Genomic DNA, 21472 nt, shown 5'->3' with positions numbered 1-21472 from the left:
AATATGGTATTTTTTTAAACCAGGATAGAATGATTGGTAATTTTATTTTGTTTTGATCTATTAGAATGGACTCTGTGTTTTTCCTTATTAGATGTTTTGTGTAAATCAACAATGGGCCTTGCATTACTGAATTATTTCAACCTTACTTTGATAAAATCTTTTCTGTGTTGCATATCTATTTTTTTCTTTTTTATATATTTTACTTATTTATTAGAGAGAGAGAAGAGGGAGGGAGGGAGGGAAGGAGAGAGGGAAGGAGAGAGAGAGAGAGAGAGAGAGAGAGAGAGAGAGAGAGAGAGAGAGAGGGAGAGCGAGAGAATGAATATGGGTGTGCCAGGGCCTCTAGCCATTGCAAACAAACTCCAGATGCATATGCCACCATGTGCATCTGGCTTACATGGGTATTGGGGAATCAAACCTTGGTCCTTAGGCTTCCCAGGCAAGTGCCTTAACTGCTAAACCATCTTTACAACCCTGTTTTTTTTCTTAATATAAGTGTTTGAGGGAACAGTTTTAACATTTGCGTTATTTCTTTTTATCTTCACAGATTCTGGAATTTTTCAAAGCCTGACCCTCTTCTTGAAACAGTGGAACATCATACAGAGTTTACCTGTGGCTTAGACCTAAGTCTTCAGAGCCCCACTCAGGTAATGGGCACAACTTCATATTGTACAGTTCCACGTGTGGATATGTCGCCTTTAAGTAGACTTACCGAGTTGACCTCATCTCCTTTGCTTATGTACTTCAGCATTTGTGCATTGAAATAGTAAAGAATAAGAGGCATGTGTCATGTTTATTTCTTCTTTCAAGGCTGCAGACGCATCTTGAAGTATTTTGCCATTGTTTAATTGCCATGAAATAGGCTATCTTATCATTGATGATCTTAGATTTAATAACATATGAGTAACAATAATAATGATGGAATAATAATAATGACTTCTTTGACAGGAAAAACAGCTTTACTGAGAGGTTTAATGCCTGACATGCTAAAGACTTTCTTGGCTTCTCCCAGTATGCAGAGTGACAAGGGAAAGATGCAATAAGGATGGTCACAGAGGTTAGCAGGAGTCAGGGGCCTGTGGTCCTAGACTCAGTGCTAAGTTGACACCATAGGTGGGTTATTTTCCTCCCTAGACCATCACCTTGTCTCATGGAGAATTCTCCCTTTTTTATCCTCTTGAGAACTCTGCATATCTTTCAGGTTTCTTTTTAAGCTGTTTCAGTTTCAAATGTTGTAAATTTGGGTCAGAAACTGTAACACATTAAGAAAGAAAGTACTTTATAACACAGACTGGGAAAACTAGCCTGTCAGTTACACAGAATAATGTCTGGAAAGTCTAAGACATGATTGAAGAAAGTTACTTTATGGTAAATTTGAAAATTAAAAAGAAAATCCCATTTCATATTACTGTATACTGAAGTTTAAATAAATGCACAGGTATCTTTTTATTTTAGGAATATAATAACATAATCCCAAGTTTAAAATAGTCTCAATATACATTTGAACATTCATAGTCACATTAAAATAATAGGAAGTAGAATTATCTTTACTATAACAAAAATGTACCTTAAATGAACTAGCTCCTTTTCTGAGAATTCCATTTATTGTTGATCATTTTTTTCATGAAATAATCATCCCTGTTTCCTGTCATAGTTTTAAAAAGCTGCAATGTTCTCATTGAACCTGGCCATACCAAAGAGAAGATCCTGTGTAAAGACACATCAACTATGCTTTCTTTTTTTAAATTTTTTTTTATGTTTTATTTACTTATTTGAGAGGGACAGACAGAGAATGAGGCCGATAGACAGAGAGAGAGAGAGAGAGAGAGAGAGAGAGAGAGAGAGAGAGAGAAAGAGAAAGAGAAAGAGAAAGTGGACACGCCAGGGCCTCTAGCCACTGCAAACAAACTCCAGACGCATGTGCCCCCTTGTGCATCTGGCTAACATGGGTCCTGGGGAATTGAGCCTCGAACTGGGGTCCTTAGGCTTCACAGGCAAGCGCTTAATTACTAAGCCATCTCTCCAGCCCTAACTATGCTTTCTTACACGCTCCTTTACCTATGTTCTGGGTGACCCAGGTGGGGATTGCAGATCCTCCATTTCCTTGGTTGGGGTTCTCCATACAAGTCTGAAAACTACCATGTGTTTTCTAAGTCTCCCATTGACCCACCTTATTAAATGGGACCATGTAACAAGAGGTTTACTAATCAACCATGACATACATCCTTAAACAATAAGAGATTTTATTGCAAGGCCATATATTTGTCTGTCATACAGCAAATATCATTTGTTGCTAACATTTGAATGGAATTAGATTCCATCTGTACTAGGAGTGGAGAAATAGAGTCTTTGAGCTGTAAACACCCAGGAGGCTCAGCAGCAAAATGCCCAGTTGAAATGTGCCAGAGATTTCCTCAGAGTTCATTCATAATGAATATAACTTAGGAGCCAGAAGGTCCTAAAAATATGAAGTGCTTCCTCTCATGTATTTGTTCCTTGAATAAGTACTTTTATATAAAATCAGCATGGCTCCTGCTTTCATAAAGTGTTTCTGGTGTTAAATCAGCTATCTCATAAATGAATGCAATTGGGAGACTCTGATAGACTCTGATAAGCTCTGTGAGGAGTTCATACTTTGGACAGGCAGTTGACCATAGGAAGGTCATCTGAGTGAGAGCTGTGAGTGAGCAGGCTGGTGAGTGATGTGAAGTGACACAAGGAAAATGATCAACCACCAAAGGTAACAGTGTGCCACAGACCCTGTGATAGGGAGGGCCAGTGCTAGGACTTGAGAATGAAAAATACATGTCTTCCTGCTTTATAATATAGCACTACACAGTCGAATTTATATGCACACACGTGCGTACACACACACAAACACACATGGGTTTATTTGTTGTGTTTTAAAGTAATTGAATATTGAGGTATTTTAATTTTCCCTGTGTTCATCTGCTCAGGTTATCATAACACAGTGCTACAGACTGACTGGATAGCTCTATTTTGACAGTTCTGGGGGCTAGAAGTTCCAAATGAGGGTCTCCAACAGGGTGGTTTCTGGTGAAGGCTCTCCTAGCTTGATGACCACCTTGTGACTCTTCTTCACATGGCAGAGAGGGAAGGAAGTGTCAGGTATCAGATCCTTGAACTTGTAATAGGTTTGATATGATTAAGGGACAACAAGAAGGTGCAGAAGTAGAAAAACCATAGAAAAAGGTAGACTGATTTGTCTTTAAGAGATCATTCTGATAGCCATGAAAGTTAGCAGGTCAGCTTGGAATCTCTTGAAATAACCTAGGAAAAAGACAATAGTAAGTTAGGGTCCAAGAGAGAAAAATCCTGAATATATTAGGTTGAGTCATATTATATATGCTGGAACTTTTTTTGTGTGTGCATGTGTGTGTGTTGTATGCATGTGTGTAGTATGTGCATGTGCCCTTGTGGTACCCCATGCACCTGCCTGTGATGGGGCTGTGCTCACCTATGGTAGCCAGAACAGAACTTTTAGGTGTCCCCTTCCATTGCTCTTTTGCCCATCTTTATTTGACCTAGCATCTCCTACTGATCCTGGAGCTTGCCATTTTTCCTCAAACTTTGGCAGTTCTTGGGTCTCTGCTCTCCGGGACTGGAGTTACTGGCATGCCCACAGTCCTGAGGATTGAACTTGAGCAGTCTCTCAGGCCCCTCAGGCCCTCGTGGTTGCACAGGAACTGCTCTTAACCACTGAGCCGTCTCTGCAGCCCTGTGCTGGAACTTCTGTATGGTTCTAACTTAACCCTTTGAAGATAGGGTCAGAAGTTACTGACAGATTGGAAATGTTTTATGAAAAGCAGAAGGGTCAAGTGTTACTCCTAGGATTTGGCCCTGGAAGACAAAAGAGACAATGATCTAATTTTAATTTAGTGTGCTAAGCAAGGAGGAGGAATCTTGAGACACAGCAGTTAAAAATTGTGCTTAATACATTTCTCCTTGTAGACTTTTAAAATAGGGTGTCTGGTAGCCAAAAGTAGCTTGTTTACTTCAGGGGACAATATATAAGCATGAGGAAAATGTGGCAGAAATTGAACACAGGAAATGGAGGAATTGGGAAGATAATATTATAAAATTCCTATTACTACAATTAAAGTTGTTTAATATAATCTGAGAGTAGATTGTGGTAAATTCAGTTTGTATATTTTAAACCCTATGGTAACTTTTAAGAAATTTTAGAAGAAGTATATTATTAAATCAGTTATGATGATAAAATGGAATTATTAAAGAAATCAGTCAATTACCTCAACATAATAACGACCACATGTAAAAAACCCACAGCTAATATCATACTTAATAAAATAATAAAAGGCAGAAAGCTTTTTCTTTAGATCAGAAACAAGGGTTAAGACAGTGGTATAGGAGACACAGCAGAAAGCACAGGTGAGCATAGCAACAAGAGTCCGTACACTAGTCCCCCCCCAACCATGAGCGTCTGTAAGTAACCAGCAAAGCAGGCGAGTCTCAGTGACTGGGACTCCCAGCCAGACGACAGAAACTCAAGAGATTCAAGATCCTTCAACACAAGACAAGATAGCCGACTGCCTGCTATTAGATGTGCCCCGTCTATCACATCTGCCAAGGCCCCAAGAGAAATTGCAGAGGAAGTGGTGACATGAGTATTGCTGTCACTGCTGGCCTGGCAACCACCTCCAGGGAAAGGCGACAGACATTGTGGGCAGTCAACACACATCAAGTCAGAAAAGCAAAGGTTGTAGAGAACTTAACACTAAACTGGACTGCTAACAGACTCATCAAGGCTCAGGGACCATTATGGAAGAGGGGGCAGGAAGTCCTAGCCAGAAGGATTAGGCATTACTTGTGAGTTTTTCACATACCTACTGTTAATAGATTTTAACACAAAATTGACTTTTTAATACCATTTGAATTTTCTCCCCCAGTGCTTGAGTTTAAACCCAGAGCCTCATAAATGCTAACCAAGCACTCTACCACTGCCCCATGTACCCAGCATCACTTAAATTGTTCGTATTATTAAAATATATGGTTTTTCAAAATACTGGATTCCTTTTAGGGGAGATGAGAGCCACATTTTGTACCTTTGTATTTTTCTCTTACTTTATCAGTTTTTGGTCAGTGGGCAACAAGCTAGTTACTCTGTGGCTTAACAACAGTGCTTTATTTGCTATCAGTTCTCACCTGGAACCCCATGGTTCTTGACATTTGGTGGCTTAACTAGGGCGTGGTGATCTGGGATGACTTCATTCACATCTGCTGGGCAGTACTAGGCCAAGTCTTCTGGATAAGCCAAGCCTCACTTAGCCATCGTGTGCTTCCGTGAGAGCAAAGCTGCAGGGCATCTGGAGGAGTACATGTGGAAGTCACATGCCATTCCATCTGTTGCAAAGCAAGTCACTGGGCCAACTGGGATCCAGAGAGTGAATGTGGATACTGGCTTCCCTGAGGATCCACAAAGGATTCATAGCCATGTAGAATCCACTGGGCTAGCTTTTGCTGCTTTGTTTGTAGTTTAAGTTTTTTGAAGTATTTTATTTATTTATTTGAGAGAAAGGGAGAGGGAGAGAGAACGAATGAGAATGTACATGCCAGGACCTCTGGCTACTGCAAATAAACTCTAGATACATGGGCCACCTTGTATATCTGGCTTACATGGGTACTTGGGAATTTAACCCTGGATCCTTAGGCTTCACAAGTAAGTGCCTTAACCACAAGCCCTCTCTCAATCCCTGATTCAAGTTATTTTTGCTATATATTACCTATCTTTGATTTTCAAAACATGTAGTTAGATTTATTGCAAGTTAATTCAGTTTTGCCATTTGTTCATATTTTATTCTTAGAGAATATCTATTACCTCAGTATCTTTACATCTCCATTCAAAAACCTTTTGTCTCTTAGGATCTTAGCAGCTTCAGGACCTTGCTGACGTTGCCTTAGGGTTCTCTGTCTTAAAAGAGATTTATCTGAGTCTCATATTTATGATCCTTGTTCTTTTTAGCTTCTCCCTTCTTAGAGAGCTGGAAAAATAGGTCCAAAGGCAGGATTATATCGCTTTTCTTCTTGATAAGACGTAAGATCTTGTCTTTAAAGGCTTAAAGTTTGACAAATAAGTGTCTGGGGTCAATCTTTAAGAATAATTGGTGAGAAATATTTCACGCCCTCTCTTGTTAAGTAAGCCTAAATTATCTTCACTTAAGAAAAATTTTCTTTGATTTTCTTTTTTTCTGACTGATCATGATTCATACAGTCCTAGCATTTTCTCTTTTTCCTCTTACCCTTATTATGTTTAAATTGGATAGCCCTTTTCTATTGTTAGGTATCTGATTCCTGGCCTACAGTATATCCACTTATATAACTGAGATTTCTTTTTATATTTATCTTTAAAATTCTTGACTTTGGACTCTGCAATGTCAGCCCTGATCTTTTGAAGACTTGTTGATTGTAATAGTCCCTTTACTTGCTGCTGTGAACAAATACCCACAGAGAGCCCATTAAGGAAAGGAAGGGCTCATTCTGGCTGATAGTTGGCGGGAACACTTTCTGTCATGGAGGGAAGGACAGCAGGGCCAGGAGCCCTGGTCGTCCCATTGCATTTACTGTCAGGAAGCAGAGGTGAACAGGAAGTGGTGCCAGCCTATAAATTGTCAAGACCTGCCCCAGTGGCCCACTACTTGCCGAACGGTTCAGCCTCTTAAGGTCCCATAAGTAGTGCTCTTAGCTGGCACAAAATGTTAAAACATTCGAGACTGTAGGGGATATTTCACATTCAGAGCACCCAGGGCAGCGCTAGGAGGTCCCTAGAGCTCTCTGGCCAAGCCAGTCTAGCCAGCTTGGTGAGTTTCAGGCCAGTGAGAGACCCTATCTCTAAACAAAGGTGGGGGGGGGGGGCTGTGCCTGAGGAAGAGCCTGTGCACCCTCCCGCCCCGCCCTCCTCACACACGTGCGCCTCATACCAGTGTGCGCGGCCCCACGGAACTTGTATTTTAAAAAGAAAAATTATCTGTGGCTATTGATTATTTTCATTAAAAACATTAAGTATGCTTTAAAAATTCAGGTTATATTTAGGTTTAAATCAGTTCCCCTAGTCTTTCATATCAGGCTCAAAGGGTTTTGATAGTGGTAGAAATATTTTAAAATTCTCAATATGAGTCTGAAAATTTTCACTTTATTTTATTTATTTATTTATTTATTTTTATTTATTTATTTATTTTTTTCCCGAGGTAAGGCTGACCTGGAATTCACTATGGAGTCTCAGGGTGGCCTTGAACTCATGGCGATCCTCCTACCTCTGCCTCCCGAGTGCTGGAATTAATGGCGTGCCCCACCATGGCCGGCTGAAAATTTTCACTTTAGAAGGGGGTGTCTGTGTCTTGTTCACCTGATGTCTCAGGTGGCATTTTCTGCTTCTGGCACAGAGTATGTGCCCACAGTACTCAGTGTCCTCAGGCATTTCTTCTCTGATATTTTCATAACGGGATACTTTTTGAGCTTAGAATTAGATGACAAGTGCTTGTCCTCTTCCCCAGCCAGAAAAGATCCCAAGACATTGCTCTGTGGGGGTCTCAGTTCTATCTGCTGCCCTCTGCGCCACAGGCAACCCTCACAAGGATGCTTTCCAGAGCTGGTGACACCCAAGCATCTGCCACCTCGGGGTTCTTGCTCCTGAATCCCCCACTTGCCTATCCTTTCCTTTTCTTTAGGCTACAGAAGATTTCTTCTGAAAACCAAGCACACACACTGTCTTAGTACATAGCACATCACTAGTTTTGTAACCTAAGCTCATTATGTAACCAAGGATGACTTTGAACTTCTGATTCTCCTACTTCCACCTCCTTAGAGAGCTGAGATTACAGGTGCCTGCCACCGTGCCCAGTGCAATCACTGTCTAAAAACTCCTCTTGGACTTTGAGTCCTCACAGCTTACCTTTGAATTGTTTTGTGTTCTTAGCATTAATTCAGAGTACATTCTTAAATAAATCATTGTCAGTTTACAAAAACAACAAAACACCACCACCAACTACAACAACAAACCTAGACAACTAGAAATCTGCCTAAGGAAGCACCAAGATAGTAGAGACTTAGTATTTCCTATGGTTATATAAATTATAATAGAGATATCCCAAACACACTTGTTTTTCTGGGTACTTATATCCCTTTTCTCATAGTTACCAACACAAAATTACAGGCTTCATTTTTCCCTGTTGTGGTGGTTTGATTTAGGTGTCTCCCAGAAACTTAGGTGTTCTGAATGCTAGGTTCCCAGCTAATAGAGTTGGGAACTAACGACTCCTGGAGGCAGAGTATTGTTGGGGGTGGGCTTATGGGTGTTATAACCAGTGTCCTCGTGCCAGTGTTTGGCACAGTCTCCTGTTCCTGTTGTCCGCCTGATGTTGGCCAGGAGGTGATGTCCACCCTATGCTCATGCCATCGTTTTTTCCCTGCCATCATGGAGCTTCCCCTTGAGTCTATAAGCCAGAATAAACTCCCTTTTTTTCCCATAAAAGCTGCACTTGGTCAGGTGATTTCTGCCAGCATTGCGAACCTGACTGCAACACCTCTATCGTGCTGACAGAAGCCAAATAGTTCAAGTGAACCTAGATTTTTCTCAAAAGAACCCCAGAGACAAGGCCTGTCTGTCAAATGGCAGTTGCCCAAATGGTTCAAAAGAACTCTAGTGGCTCAGAAAAGCTCCAAAGAGGAGCACAGACTTCCTGTCAGACAAGTTGCAGAAATCTGAATTAGTTCAAAAAGAACCTGCATGGCTCACAAGGGCAGGGCTGCCGATGCACTGATGGGGAGAATTAACCAAGGGTCGGACTTCAGGGTGGCAGAGTCCAAACACTTACTTCTCTGCCTCACGAAATGACTCTAGAAAGTGACCAGTGCAGGCGGAAGTGGGAGGATAAGAGGAATCCCTGGAATGAGTAAGTCCAGCAGCTGCATGGGACCACTCAGCTTTTCCTCTCTGACCAGGGTCAAATGCTGCTAGTGGCTGACACCCCCAAATCATCATTTCTCTGGCTTTGCTCATCAAAAGTTGTTACCAGAGTTTGTAGGGTAAAAGCATGGGCTTCCCTGAAATAGTCCATGCCGAGAGGTGGGGGAGGGATAGATAGATTAGATAGATATTGAGATTTCACATATAAGAGCAAATGTGCAATATTTTTCTTCCCCCATTGTCCCCTCTCATTTGCTTTTTCACTTCCCTTTAAACATCTTCCTGTGTATAGCTATAGATAGTTATAGATTCTGCATAGAATAGAGAGAAAATGTGCTTATCTTTCTGAGTCTGGCTTATTTCACTTAACATGACAATCTTGTCCATTTTTTTTTCCTGCAAATGACATGATTTCATTTTTTATGGCTGAACAAAATTCCATTGTATATGCATAGCACATTTTAAATTCCCTTGTTCTGTTGATGAACATCAAGGCTGGTTCCATATATTGGCTATTGTGAACAGTAAAATAGTAAACATGGATATCCCTGGGGTATGCTGACTTAGAGCCCTTTAGAAATATACTCAAGAGTGATATAATTAAATCATATAGTAGTACTATTTTTAGTTTTTTTTAATCTTATTTATTTATTTATTTGAGAGCAACAGAGAGAGAGAGAGAGAGAGAGAGAGAGAGAGGGAGGGAGAGAATGGGCGCGCCAGGGCCTCCAGCCAATGCAAACGAACTCCAGATGCGTGTGCCCTCTTGTGCATCTGGCTTATGTGGTTTGTGGGGAATTGAGCCTCGAACCAGTGTCCTTAGGCGTCACAGGCAAACACTTAACTGCTAAGCCATCTCTCCAGCCTCTATTTTTAGTGTTTCTGAGGAACAGTCATACTGATTTCCACAGCGCTGCACCAGTTTAATTCTTTCCCCACGTCCTCAGCAGCAGTGTCTGTTTCCTTTTTCTTTCCTTTTTTTTTTTTTGTGTGTGTGTGTGTGCATGTGTAGCCTAGGCTGGCCTTGAAGTCCTGATCCTCTTGCCTCCACCTCTTCAGCACTTTCCTCCCGGTGTGTGACATCACGGCCGGAAGCATTTGTTTTCTTAATGAGAACTCTTCTGGTTGTGGTGAGATGGAGTCTTGATTGAATTTGATTTGCATTTCCTGATGGCTAAGGAAAATGGCTCAATGGTTAAAGGCGCTTGGTTGCAAAGCCTGCTGGCCCCAATTCAATATACAAGCCATCCATGTAAGCCACACCCCCAAAGTGGCTCATGCATCTGGCATTTGTTTGCACTGGCAAGAAGTCCTGGTGTGCCCCCCCCACACACACACACATGAGTCTGTGTACACAGGCAAACAAGTAATAAAATAAGATCAAGAAAAGTAAATACAAAAAATGAATATTAGTTGCTTGGAATATAGATCAGTTGTAGAGTGCTTGCCTAGTACGTGCATGGCCCAAGGTTTGTGAACCCTTAGTACTGTGAGAAACAAACAGGTAGCAGCAGCAATCATCAGATGGAAAACAAGACAGAAAAATTCTATTACATGGCAGTAATAGCACTCCCTGTCTCTCTCTCTCCCAACCCTCTCCTCTCTCTCTGTATGTATGCATGTGTGTGCACATGTCACAGGAATAAAAATTAAAAGCATACAGGAGTCCGAGCAGGGAGGATTCTCTTTATTATTGAGAATGACTGAACTAGACTGGGGACGTAGCCCAGTGCTAGAGTGCTCACCTGGCGCATGCAAAGCCTTATATTCAACCCTTCTTTATTATCTAACCAAACATACTGCATTTGCCTCGTGACAGGTTGTTCTGTTTTGTAAGGTCATGATTAGCACTCCTGTGATGCTTTAAAACCATGTTGATACTTCACCTCCTGCACACTTTATGTCAGGGTGTGGCGTGTCATAGTATGTATGTTACATATCAATTTTAATTGGCAAATCAATGCAGTAGAAATTGTTTTCATTGTGTCACCTTTGCCTAGAATCCTTCAAAGGTAATCTTCAGAGTCAAGCCTGGGCTTTTAACTTGGCTCTGGAACTTGATAACCTGTTTTCTGTCTAATTTTACTTCTCACCATCCATGCAGTCCTTGGCTGCAGGCAATTACATTTTCTTCTTTGGCACCCCTATGGCTTTGCCATTTCCCCTTGCTCTCTCCCACCTCTGCCTCAACACAGCGTCTCTGTCTTTCACAATCCAGGACAGTTCTCTGTCCTACTTCTGTCCTACTCTTCTCCCCCCCTTTGTTTTTCAGTGTGGGCACGTGTGTGTGGCAAGGGGGATCAAGTGCCGTGGTACACATGTGGAGCCAGTGGCAGCCTAAGAGTTTTGGTGTTCTCTTTTCATCTTGTTTGGGACTGGTTTGGGGTTTGTTGATGGGAACAGTAGGCCAGCTGGCCTCCAGCTTCAGGGTTTCCTAGTTCTGCCTGCCATTACTGTAGGCACATTGGGATTACAGATATACCTTCTCTTAGTTCTCCTGTCTATTCTTTTTTCTTTTTAATATTTTAATTATTTACTTGTAAGCAGAGAGAGAGATAGAAGAGAGACAGAGAGAATGCATGTGCCAGGGCTTCTAGCCATGCAAATGGACTCAGATGCATGCACCCCTTTGTGCCTCTGGCTTTAACTGGGTACTGGGGAATCAAATTCGGGTTGTTAGGCTCTCCAGGCAAGTGCCTTAACTGCTGAGCTATCTATTCAGCCCTCTTACCCATTCTTGCTAAGGAGCCATATGTCATACAGCTGATTATAGTAGTTGAGCAAGTTTTCCAAGGGCAAAAGCAATTGTCTACAAAATTGGAAGAAAAGAGTATAATGATATATAACACAGAAAACTTGCCAGTAAATGAAAAAATTCTCTTAATGAATTACTGGGAATTCTTTGTTATATAAATGGTTATATCAACTTATTTGAGATTAATTTCTATATCACTTGCATGTGTAAACATTCTTAATAAAGGAGTGATAAAATGATGTAAACTCATTTCTGAATTTCACCTGCTTTCACGAAGCCTGCCATTTTGCTCATAATCTTCGTTCTCTCTAAGCTGCCCTCACAGGACCAGTGGTGCTCATGTGCCCCCTCACATTTTATTTGATCCACCAGCGATGTGTTGTGTCATAAACTCCTGATTGAATACATTACTTCTTTAGTATCTGGGTCAGCATGGATGTAGCTCATTATGTGGCAAGAGGAAGTACTGAATATTCATTGACTAGGGTTGATCTCGGCACCTGTGCTGATGCTGAGACGTGTGTGCAGGGCTACACTTAGAAAGCATAACAACAACCCATTTCTACTTGGTTCTGCAGAATGCTTTATTATATGTATTAAGGAAAATGACATTTTAGTTAATAACAAGGTAACCCTTATTTCTGTAGTGTGCTTATTCCTAAATCTTAGAAACACCTCCTTTGCTGTATATAAGTGAAAATGAAATAATCAATATGATATGGATACAGAACTCACGCCCTTTTAAGTCTAGTTATTTTTCGCTGGAATATTGCAGATTTTGAAAATAATGAAAATTGGGTCTTCTTGTATTTTACATTAAGTACAGGAATGTAGCATTTTGGCAAACCACCATTTTACTTATAATGAATGAATTCTGAGTTCTGATGAGAGTGTTTGTACTTTGAAACAAATTCACAAGAGCAAAGGGATAAACGTGTAACCATGGTAGTGGGTTAAGGAATAAATTTCCCACTTGAATATCCTTGGGCAGAGGCCATGCAGCCGGGAGGCTCCCACCCTTCGGCGTCCACATGCACATTCATGCTGTAAGGAAAGAGTCAAGTGGAGACATGCCCTGGCTGCCAGCCTCCAAGAAGCCCTGGAGCACAGTCCGAACAAAAAGCTCCACTGCAGAGATTAAGGCTTTCATCCGGAATGTAGTTGCTTTACTTAGAACTAGACCTTACGATTCTTCCTCTGGTCTTATTTATCCCTCAGCCTAGAACAGTTCCCTACTCCCCACTGTGTCCCTGTCCCACTGATGACAACAGAGGCTTTCTGGGTAAGGCACACTCCAGCTTTAAGCACGGGTTAGACAGTCCTTCCTTCTGAACACCTCCGCTCTTGCGATTGTTACCCAACAGGTCCATCTCTGCACTGGCTCAGAAGCTATCAGACAGAGACTACCACCATTGGGTTCATTGCTGCACAGTGGATGCCGTCAGTAAAGACGTGTGCAGTACATGGAGGAGTACATGAATGTCTGAAGTGTGGTTTAGATATTTTTGCTCCTAGGACATAAAAAAAGTTCCCTGTGAAACTATTCTAAATAATACTCATGACACTCCCAAATCCCATATAGCCCCAAATCTAAACATAGAAGAGGAGGAGGAAGAGGAAGACTCCTGCAAGTTTGAGGCCAACCTTATCTACTTATCTACAAAATAAGGGCTGGGAGGCATGGGTTGGGGGTTAAGGCACTTGTCTCCAAAGCCAAAGGATCCCGGTTTGATTCCCCAGGATCCACATAAGCCAGATGCATGAGGAGGCAGCAGCTGGAGGTTCTGGCATGCCCACTCCCCCCCTTTAAAAAATACTGTATTTATTTACTTGGGAGAGATAAAGAGGCAGGGGGTCGCACCAGGGCCTCAGTTACTGAAAACGAACTCCAGACACATGTGTCCCCTCTGCATCTGGCTTACGTGGGTCCTGGAGAATCAAACCAGGATCCTTTGGCTTTGCAGGCAAATGCCTTAACCACTAAGCCATCTCTCCAGCCCCATCCCCCCTTTCTATCAAATAAATAAGTAAAAATAAAAATAAAATATTATAAAAATACAAAAAGCAATATAAAGCAAACATTTTTTAAATCTCAATCATATGAGGAAACCTTGCTGTTTCTTATTCTTTTGGCAGTGAATAATTTTGTAATGGAGGCAAATTGCTCTGACAGTCAAGTATAAGGAAAGCTTAAAACAAAAAAGTTGGTCATGTTATCTATGTCTCTTTTATTAGCTTTTCTTTAATTTTATGCCTATTGTATTTTATTTGTCCTTGTCATGAAATAACTCTTCTGCCCCTCCCTGTCTGGTGCCCTATTAGGAAGCGAGTTATTATGTTCCATAGACACAATGGTTACTGTGTCAGGGCAAACAAAGTCGTATCCCTGTCTGAGACCAAGGTAAAGGGTAATTGTCAAAGCGGTGGTCATGACTCATAGAGAACGGCTTACACGCATGACAAAGGCTCTCGAACTCATGTTTGTGCTCATCTACAATATCACAGTTGGCTCAAGGGAGCTGAGGATAGGACACCAGTAATCACTGGACACTGAAGTGGATTTACTCTCAGATAAAAAGCTGGTCAGTGTCCATGGGGCCATAGGTATAAGGTTTGGAGTTATCTCTTGGTGGAAATGAGACAATTTGTACCTCCACAGGACAATATTTATTGCAGCTTTTAGGGATAAAATAGTTTTCATTGCGAACTGTTTTCCATAATTGAGAGAGTTATAAAAATGTCTAATCAAAGACAGTAAAAGAAAGGTGGATGTGGTGGCATATGCATTTAATCCCAGCACTTGGGAGGCGGAGGTAGTAGGATTGTAGTGGGCTCGAGGCCACATAGTGAGTTCCAGGTCAGCCAAGGCTAGAACAAGACACTCTACCTCGAACCCTCCCCCCCAGAAAAAAAGAATAAAAAAAAGACAATAAAAGGTGTAGGCCTCTATAGAACCAGGAAACGCAGAAGGGCTGTCACACTGCCACACTGACAGGCTACCACATCGTCCTCTTTTGCCTGCCTCAGTCATCCACATTTCGTCTGAGAACCAGTTGTGGACCAAGAGGCAACTTCACTGGGCACTAGAACGAGGATGAGGGTCACCATAGGTGGCAAAGGAGATGTCCAACCTCTGACTGTCTACTGTTCGTCTGTCTTTGAAGGAGTCTTGTGGACAAGAGGGCATCCCTGGTGATGGGACTTTCTGTCTGATGGGCTCTTTCATGAGGAAGTAGACTAGGAGTTGGGAAAGATCCTTCTTTGGCAAGCTAACAGCTAGTGGAATCACCTCCCAAAGCACTTGTGTCATTGTTTGGCCTTTTTGTTAACATCTTTGATTTCAGAAAAGTTTGCTTTAAGTGTGTTTTGTAAAACAGTCTTCATTATTTTTTTTAGAAGCTTTAAAAATGTCTTTTAGACTGGACTCAGAAGGGAACTGGGATATTAAGAGAGCCCTGTTCTGACTCTGGTCCTCTTATTAAAGTAGGTACACTGCCTTTCCTCAGAATTCCCTCCAGTGTCATCCTCAGACACTCTGGTGCCTCATGTTAGATTAGAAAAACACTGTTGTTGTTGTTTTTTTCTTTAACCTTATTGTTAACATTCAGATTTATAGAACTAGATGGTTTTAGTAACTAATGTGGAAATGTCATAATTTATTTCAATTGAGTTGAATTAGTATATTCCTAATTCTTATCATTACAGTTTTATGTTGTTCTTGTATTAGTAATCAAACATAGACTTATGAACGTTTGCTAATTCAGTGGTCTGGTCATTTGTATCATTGTAAGTCCCAAGTAAATAAGAAACTGGACTGAAGAGGATTGACTATGGATTCAGAAACCTAACTTACAGATGCCTTACATGAGAAGCCTGTCTGTGTTTCTGAATCTTCTCTGTGATAGCTGATGATATGATGTCATATCACTTGAAAATGCACACAGACAGGTCAAGGGTAAAGTACAACCATGCCTGTGTCCCATGGTATGAACCTTACAACTGCAAGATTAGTTTTGTAATGATTGATGCTTGCCCTTTTTGTTTTTGTTTTTGTTTTCTGAGGTAAGGTCTCACTCTAGCTCAGGTTGACCTGGCATTCACTGTGCAATCTCAGGCTGGTCTTGATCTCATAGTGATCCTCCTGCATCTGCCTCCCGAGTGCACCACCACGCCTGGCTTGGTGGTTGTCCTTTTTGAGGGACTGATTTTAGTGAAGATCCTGACAAGGTTAAGCACTGGTTCTAGCTCTCTCTTTCAGTGAGGCTGTCATTGCACTGTAAGGGCCTCTGACGTGGCCCCAGCATTCCCCTGAGCGTCTCCAGAGCGAGTTCCACACAGTCTCTAGTAAACAGCTTTGTGACAGGAGAGCTGTACTTTTTTATCTGTTCACACACACCCAGCTTACATCTTCTGATATGTATTCAAATCTTTTTAGATATTGTGGCCGTGATGTTTTGGTTCTGTCTCCCCTCTCCTCTGCTGTCAGAACAAAAATTAAGCTTCTGTTGAGCAAATAGTCTTATTTCTCAGTCTAGAATGCATCTGAGAAGTAAGGGATTATGTAGCTCTCCAGTGAGGGGGAGGATCCTTGCTAGCAACCTCGATTAGTTGGAAATAATCCCCACATTGTGTCTTTAAAAGGACAAAGTAGACTTCTAACAAGCATATCCCTGTGTCTTTTTCATTTAAAGTGTGTTCAGTAGACATGAACAACTACATGTTACGTGACTTGGGCTTCTGCTGTCATACTTGAATTTTTTGTACACCTGTGCTTGCTTCTTACCCTGTTTTTGCTTTGCAGGTGGCTGACTGCTCCTGGGATGAAACAATAAAGATATATGATCCTGCCTGCCTTGCAGTTCCTGCTTGAGATACACTGCTGTGCCCCGAAATGCAGATGCCGGAGGAGGAATGCCCAACAGCCAGTAAACCACCATGGGAAGCACACGCTGAATGCCTTTATGTGCTGTTGCAGCGGCTGACAGAGACTGTGGTCCTACTGCAAGCCTGGTACACAAGCCATATTTCCTGAGATCCCATGGAAAAACTGATGTTACATTTTGTAATGTCTATTAGAATGTAATTCTCTACATTACAAAATGTACTAAAATATGAGCAGTCAGTAGATTACATGAACATTAGTTTAATTTTTAACTTGTCATTTTGTTGGGAAATATAATCACTGCTGTTGATAAAAATCAAAATAAATTATATTCATCCTGTCATTTTAGGACATCCCCCAAAAGATTGCTTTTTTAAAGATACATTGTATACATGAATATAGTACTATACGTAAAGTAGGCATCACTGTGCTGCCATGGGCTCTAGTAGAGGTGTAATGATTGGGAAGTGATCTCTGGAGCATCTACTGTGTGATGGACACGGAGCCTGAATGAGCTTCAGAAGGACTAGTGCCAGGCTTTAAGAAAACGGGCTGCTATGAATTAGCACCTTGCTTTCATTGTATTTTTCTCTTTCTGCTTCTGTGCCATCAAACTTGTAGCCAGACATGGTTGTACATGCCCCCATAATCCCAGTACTTAAGAGGTAGAAGCAATAAGATTACAAGTTTGAGGCCACATTGGGCTACATAGTGAGATCCTGTCACCCCTAAAATGAGAAAAACCTGTCATTGAGTAAGAAGTCTTAGGTCCTATTCAGGCTTCTAGCTGTTTCCCTTGAACGTAGCTACAAATAATGCTATAAACCTCCTTTAATTTCCAGGAACAACATATACATACTAAGTGAAAGAAAGAGGCCAAAAGGGAAAATTTAGGGGCTGGTGCCATGGCTCAGTCAGTGAAGTGTTTGCATGAGGACCTTGGTGTGGATGTGCAGCAGCCACGTACCATGCCAGGCAGAGTGGCATGCACCTGTGATCCTAGTGTGGGCGGTGTGGACGGGAGGATCGCTGGGGCTTGCTCATTGCTTCCCTCCGCATGAGTCACTGTCACTCCAAAGAGTGCCTCTGACAGAGTGGGCCTGCCGACTCTGTTCTTTGCACCTGCAAACTTTATAGTAGGCCCAAATTATATTTATAATGCAATAATTTCCTTTGAGAACATGAGATTCTAGTGGAAGAATAAAGTACTATGTACCTTTTGAGGCAACAGAAAATAAACCTTAGACATTTAAAAACTGACATCTTGGGCTGGGGGTGCAGTTCAACGGATAACTTTGTCAACCAAGTGAGCGCCTGGACTTGGTTCCCTAGAACCCACATCACGCTGGATGCTGCGGCAGGTGGCTGTGATCCCAGCACACCCATGGTGAGAAGGGAGGCAGAGACAGGAGAATTGACTAGTTTGTGGGCTCGCTAGGCTGGCAGTGAAGGAGAGATTCTGCCTCAAACAAGGTGGAAGATAAGAACCAACGATCAAAGTTGTTCTCTGACCTACATGCGCACACAAGCACCAGACTCCCACACACATACACAACAGCAGCTAACATCTTGGCAGGTGTGGTAGTGCCTGTCTGTAACCCCAACAGGTGAGATGCAGAGGAAAGAGAACCACAGTTTGGGTTACGAGAAGATCACAGCTTGGGCTACACAGTGAATTTGAGGCAGCCTGTGCTTCAGCAACAACACCCCCTTCCCAATTTTTTCCTGTGATTCTCGTCCCCTGTATTTCAGGGGTTTAAGAGATGCTTAAAACACTGACTTCATGACATGTGACTCACGTGTGTGGAGCCTGTCACTGTGAGAGTGTCACTGAGGTATCCATTTGTTTCTGGAGCTAGGACTGGAGAACTACAAGGAGCGTGGCTGGTGTTTCCTCTGAAAGCGAGGGGCAGGATTTTTGAATTCTCTGTAGCTTATGAGCTCAACAGCCTCTGGATCACCAGACCTTCCTGGGGAAGTCAGCACTGGGCTCGTGCTGTCTGCTCTAAGTGCTCATCGTGTCTGCCTCCCAGCTGCCCCTGCACCTGCCGTGACAAGAGTGCAGAAGAGTGGCTGAGTGACTGTGATCGGGCAGCTGTTAGATGCTTCGTGTCTACTGTCCCTTTCAGTCTTTGTAACCTCCCTGTCGGGTAGCTCTGCCTGGTTCCCAGACAAGGAAGCCAAAATTCTCAGGAATCACAAAAGACAGGAAGTAATGAAATTGGATTTTAAAAATCTCAAACAGCTGCATCGAAATCTTTGCTCCTGCATGTGGCCTCTTTCAAAATGGGAGAAATTGGCTTCGAAGAATTAAGATGTGAAACTCTGGTCATTAGATCCTGATCATTCCCGAAAGAACTGACAAGACTGTGTCCCAGTCTGAAGAGCTAAGAGTCTGCGCCTGCGTGACCCCACCACGACTCATCCGCGCAGGAGATCCAGGCTGAGCGCCAACATTGGTGCTGTCTTTGGACTTGTTCACTGCATATTTGAGCACTGTTTTGGGCTCTTCCAAAGATGAACTCTTTTAAAGTAATTTCTTACGCAGCCTGTCTCTTCTTGGATGTGCCAATCCACGTAAATGTTTTTTAACAATTGAATACACAGACCAAAAACTGACCACCCCCTGCCTTCCTCAGCCGGGTCTCCCACAGTCTTTGCACTCACTTTGTTCCAACTCATCATCTTGCTCACTATAAACTAGGTCTTCTCCTGCACATGCCTGTTCGGTTGTTGCCAGTAGTCAACCTCAGCTTTAGGTTAGGTCAAGCTACAGGCCCAAGTGCCATCCTTCCCAGCCTCTACCCCTCTACATACACACTGAGTAGAACTCGTAAGTGACCTGTCCCTTTCACCTCTTCATACTCCCTCTGTCTCTCCCCCTCGGCTCAAGCATCCCTGCTTCAGTTTAAGCTATCACTGGTTTTTCTCTGAGCCACTGTCATTGCTTCTTCAGTGGTGATTTTGTTTCTAGTTCAGTGCCGTCACAGCCATCCTCCATACAGCTGCCAGGGTCTGGTCTAAAATGCAACTGGGCTCTTCCAATTTCAGGGCAAGATCTTTTCCTGCTTGTAGGATTGCCCACGGAAGCTCGTGAACAGGGAAGCTCAGGTCCGAGTCCCCCACCTGTCTCCCCAACAGGGTCTCTTCAGCAGCACCACCGACTTGCTCACAGAAGTAGAAAGGCAAAGATTTGACTTTAAAACAGTTTAGGCAGAGCTGGAGGAATGGCTTAGCGGTTAAGGCATTTGCCTGTGAAGCCTAAGGACCCAGGTTTGGTTCTCCAGGGACCATGTAAGCCAGATGCACATAGTGGCACCTGCATCTGGAGTCCATTTGCAGTGGCTAGAGGCCCTGGTGTGCCCATTCTTTCCCTCTCTCTCCCTCCCACCCCTTGTCTCAAATAAATAAAAATAAATCTTAAAAAAAAAAACAGTTCAGAATTGGGCGTGGTGGTGCACGCTTTTTTTTTTTAAACTTTTTTTTTCATTCTTTCTTTATTTATTTGAGAGCAACAGACACAGAGAGAAAGACAGATAGGAGGGAGAGAGAGAGAATGGGCGCGCCAGGGCTTCCAGCCACTGCAAACGAAGTCCAGATGCGTGCGCCCCCTTGTGCATCTGGGTAACGTGGGACCTGGGGAACCAAGCCTCGAACCGGGGTCCATAGGCTTTACAGGAGAGCGCTTAACCGCTAAGCCATCTCTCCAGCCCAGTGGTGGTGCACGCTTTTAATCCCAGCACTTGGGAGGCAGAGGTAGGAGGATTGCTGTGAGTTCGAGGCCACCCTGAGACCACATAGTGAGTACCAGGTCAGCCTGGACTACAATGAGACCCTACCTCAAAAAACCAAAAAAAAAAAAAAAACAGTTTAGTTAGACTCTTTCACTGATGGCAAAGAAATTCCAATTAAGGGGCTGGGGAGATTACAAGGCTGGGGAGATTGCTGAACAGTTAAAGACATTTGCTTGCAAAGCCTGTTTGGCCCAGGTTCAATTCCCCAGTCACCCACATTAAGCCAGATGCAAAAAGTGGCACAAGTGCCTGGCATTCTATTTGCAGTAACAAGAGACCCCAATGTGCACATAAACACACACACACACACCCCATGTGCAAATAAATTTTAAAAATAAATACCTGATGATTGTGATGGGGAGGTAATATGATGGAGAATGGAATTTCAAAGGGGAAAGTGTGGGGGGGGGGAGGAATTAACATGGGATATTTTTTAATAATCATGGAAAATGCTAATAAAAATTTAAAAATAAATAAATAAATACCTGTCCTGAAGAGATGGCTTAGCGGTTAAGGTGCTTGCCTGTGAAGCCTGAGGATTCATGTTTGACTCTCCAGGGCCCATGTAAGCCAGACATACAGTGACACAAATGTGCAATGTTGCACATGGGCACAAGGGGCATATGCATCTAGAGTTCAATTGCAGTGACTGGTAGCCCTGGCACGCCAATTCACTCTTTCTCATAAAACAAACAAAAGTAAATAAATAAAAAGGCCAGTCTGTTGGGCTTGCCTCAAAAAAAACCTGTTAAAATGAGTGTTCTCTTTTTGGATGTAAGTTTGGCAAACAAAAAGTTGATAATATTCAATATTGGTTAAAATGAGAGCACGATTACACAGTTACTGATAAACCATTTGACAAATCAGTGTTACCCAGTGACCCAGTAGTTCCACTTGCACTGTTCTCAAAATGATTAAGAATATAAATGTCCAAGATGACACATTACACCATTGTTTTGTGACACCTCAATGCTTATCTCAAAGAGAAAGAGTTTACCATAAGGCTGGGCATATAGCTCAGTGGTACAGCTCTTCCCTTGTTTTGTGTGTGACTCTAGGTTCAATAATCTATGCTGGAGGAGGAAGAAAGATTATACTAT

At 42.4% G+C, this 21472-nt stretch overlaps 1 protein-coding gene across 1 annotated transcript in view; it reads left to right on the top strand.

Moving 5' to 3' along the window:
* Pex7 (peroxisomal biogenesis factor 7) overlaps positions 1–16921 on the top strand; it is an 85515-nt gene extending 68594 nt beyond the window's left edge. The window contains exons 9-10 of the mRNA XM_004651171.2: positions 548–647; positions 16498–16921. Coding sequence (XP_004651228.1) covers positions 548–647; positions 16498–16566 — 169 coding nt within the window. The 3' untranslated portion in view covers positions 16567–16921. The remainder of the gene's footprint in view (positions 1–547; positions 648–16497) is intronic.
* Positions 16922–21472: the final 4551 nt, after the last annotated feature.

The sequence above is a fragment of the Jaculus jaculus genome, chromosome 9 (assembly GCF_020740685.1).
Source record: "Jaculus jaculus isolate mJacJac1 chromosome 9, mJacJac1.mat.Y.cur, whole genome shotgun sequence".
Lineage (NCBI taxonomy): Eukaryota > Metazoa > Chordata > Mammalia > Rodentia > Dipodidae > Jaculus > Jaculus jaculus.
Note: the sequence above shows the minus strand (reverse complement) of the source record. Positions and strands in the feature narration are given on the sequence as shown.